General features: G+C 45.2%; 1 protein-coding gene across 1 annotated transcript in view; it reads left to right on the top strand.

Annotated features, from left to right (window-relative positions):
* The window catches only part of anks1b (ankyrin repeat and sterile alpha motif domain containing 1B), a 206517-nt gene that overhangs the window by 73313 nt on the left and 130704 nt on the right, over positions 1–2500 (top strand). The window contains 1 exon segment of the mRNA XM_062517893.1: positions 1898–2051. Coding sequence (XP_062373877.1) covers positions 1898–2051 — 154 coding nt within the window.

The raw sequence follows: 2500 nt of genomic DNA, 5'->3' as shown, positions 1-2500 counted from the left end.
GCATGCGCTGGTCAGCTCAGGGTCTCCGGCTGGTGGCCATCGCTCCTCTTGTGAGCGCTTGGACGAAGAGTCCGCATGGCTATCCCAGAATTCCCTTTTTTGCCCCGTTAGATTTGTCATCCACATCAAAGATGTGTCCGGACGAGAGTTCACTTGGAGTTGAATCAGGTTCATTTGCGAGTTGAACACACCGATGGTGATAGATTTATTTAAGTAGGCGCGTGTCCATGTACAGACAGTGGATGTTAAATTGTTATGAATTGCTGTAATTTGCTACTAATCTGTTCAACTATGTAATACATCTCTCTGTTCTCAAATAAATATTAATGTCTATCTATGTTCGCCATAATGAGCCATAATGACTATACCCAAAAGGTAATGTTGTTTCTGAAAGAGAACCAACTTTTAATTGCATCGGTATTTGTCAGTGCATTTATTAGCAGTTAATTTGTGCTTTGAACCCATTGGCACACCCTGCGTTCCGTGCCTGGATGTACAGTACTGTAGTGTCGTGCATTAGTCCATGTGGAATAGCGATGATGGTGTAGTGGTTTGGGAACTCTTCCAGGCGAGTTCCTAGCCAGAGAGTCATGAGTTTGATTCCTAGCTGCCACTGTTGTGTGTCTAACTAACAGACAGGCTGCACCAGGCACCAGTCACTGAAGCGTCCCATTCGCCTAGCGTATATGCTACAACGATTAGCGTCCACTGTAACTAACAGAACTGGCGACAGCAGACGTGATAGCGGTGGGTAGAGTCGTAAACGACATTAGACCGGTTTTCTAAAACGACTTTTCCGCTCCTCGAGTGGAGCGCTTGCATGAGCTGCCCGGTGTAGCCTGCCTGTAAACAAGTCGCGTGACCCTGAGCTGCCCCAGTGGGGACTGTCCCATAATTGGGCCACTGCAAGTCATTAGAGATAGCCTACCTACTGTAGTGTGTGTGTGTGTGTGTGTGTGTGTGTGTGTGTGTGTGTGTGTGTGTGTGTGTGTGTGTGTGTGTGTGTGTGTGTGTGTGTGTGTGTGTGTGTGTGTGTGTGTGTGTGTGTCTGTGTGTGTGTGTGTCTGTGTGTGTGTGTGTGTGTGTGTGTGGGTTGTTTGGGGCCAGGCATGCTGGGAATGTGTGATACACTCCACCACACGAACACCTGCTTCCACAGCTGCCATCAGCCAACCATGTGACAGGAAGTATTGTTTCGGTTCTGCACGGATATTCGCGCAATTCCTAGCAGACTTATTTGTCTGCCATTGGTCCTCTATGTCTTATTCCTCCCGTCATCACACAGAATGCAGAAGTGTTGGTCACACTTACAAGGATTACATTTAGTTCTTGCTCTTAGTACTTGAGTGGTGATACTGTACATTCATAGCCAACAGTGTGCTTCTTTCCCCTTAAATAATATTTACTTTTGAAGTTTAAGTTCAACTTTCAGAAGCATACTTATTACAAAGTTGGCCAGAATAATTGCAGTTTTTGTTGGATGGTGGGATGTTCTTATTCAAATTTGACTCTGTTATGCAATCTCCTCAGTTGAGTTGATGTACTGTAGTGAAGATGACTTGTTTGGATTTTAGTATTAAAGAGATATTACCGAGCTTGTCTCATACTAACATTTGTTTTTGATATCACATCAAAATGTTTGTTTCCTCTCACTTTGTTGCTCTTTCTAGGTTTTTGAGGGGAAAAAAAACAAAAACAAAACAAACATAGCCCCTGTGGTTTGACTCTGGATACTGAAGATCTTGCTTCAGTTATAGTTGAGTTGTCAACTAGTTGTCCTCAGTGCTGATCAAACTATCCTGAGTAATTGTTACCAAGTGACAAGCCTTCGTTAGTTTCTCCCGTATTCAACACTCTCTCTCTCTCTCTCTCTGTTTTTCTCCTTCTCTTCTCCCAGGATTCCAAGCGGTCTGGCGAGATCGTTCCGTCCCCGTCGCTGGACGTGTTTTTGCCAGAGGACGAGGATAATCCATACGAGTCGGTGGCGACGGCCGTCACGCGCAAGCCCTGCTCGCTGGACATTAGCCGTCCACACTCCTGCCCCCGCAACGGTATGTTCCCACGCCGTGCCAATCTCCACGACGACAACTGGGGGGAAAAGGTCCAATTACCCCAACCCACCTTCTGACAGGCACCACATTTAGTTGTTTCTCTCAAAAGTTGCTCCTCTTGTTGTTCTTTGCATTGGCCAATAACAATAGTTCAAGTTGCAAAGCATGGCATTGGCATACGGTCTTGAACCTCATACTTTGAATGTTAAATCTGCTGATGCACGGGGCAACTTTTCGAGTACATAGCCAGTTCCATGTATTGTGATTGGCAATATTTAAGGAACATTGCTCAGCAACATTGCCCAAAAAGTGACTTGTGTATTAGCTTGACGGTATAAAAAGATGTTGGGCCCCAGAGTTCCTTGATTTTAACTGAAGGCAGTTTCAGTCATATTTATGCAAAATCTTACAAGCCAGACATTGCAAGCTGGCACATCTGCAAGTCCTGC

The sequence above is a fragment of the Sardina pilchardus genome, chromosome 17 (assembly GCF_963854185.1).
Source record: "Sardina pilchardus chromosome 17, fSarPil1.1, whole genome shotgun sequence".
Taxonomy (NCBI): Eukaryota; Metazoa; Chordata; class Actinopteri; order Clupeiformes; family Clupeidae; genus Sardina; species Sardina pilchardus.
Note: the sequence above shows the minus strand (reverse complement) of the source record. Positions and strands in the feature narration are given on the sequence as shown.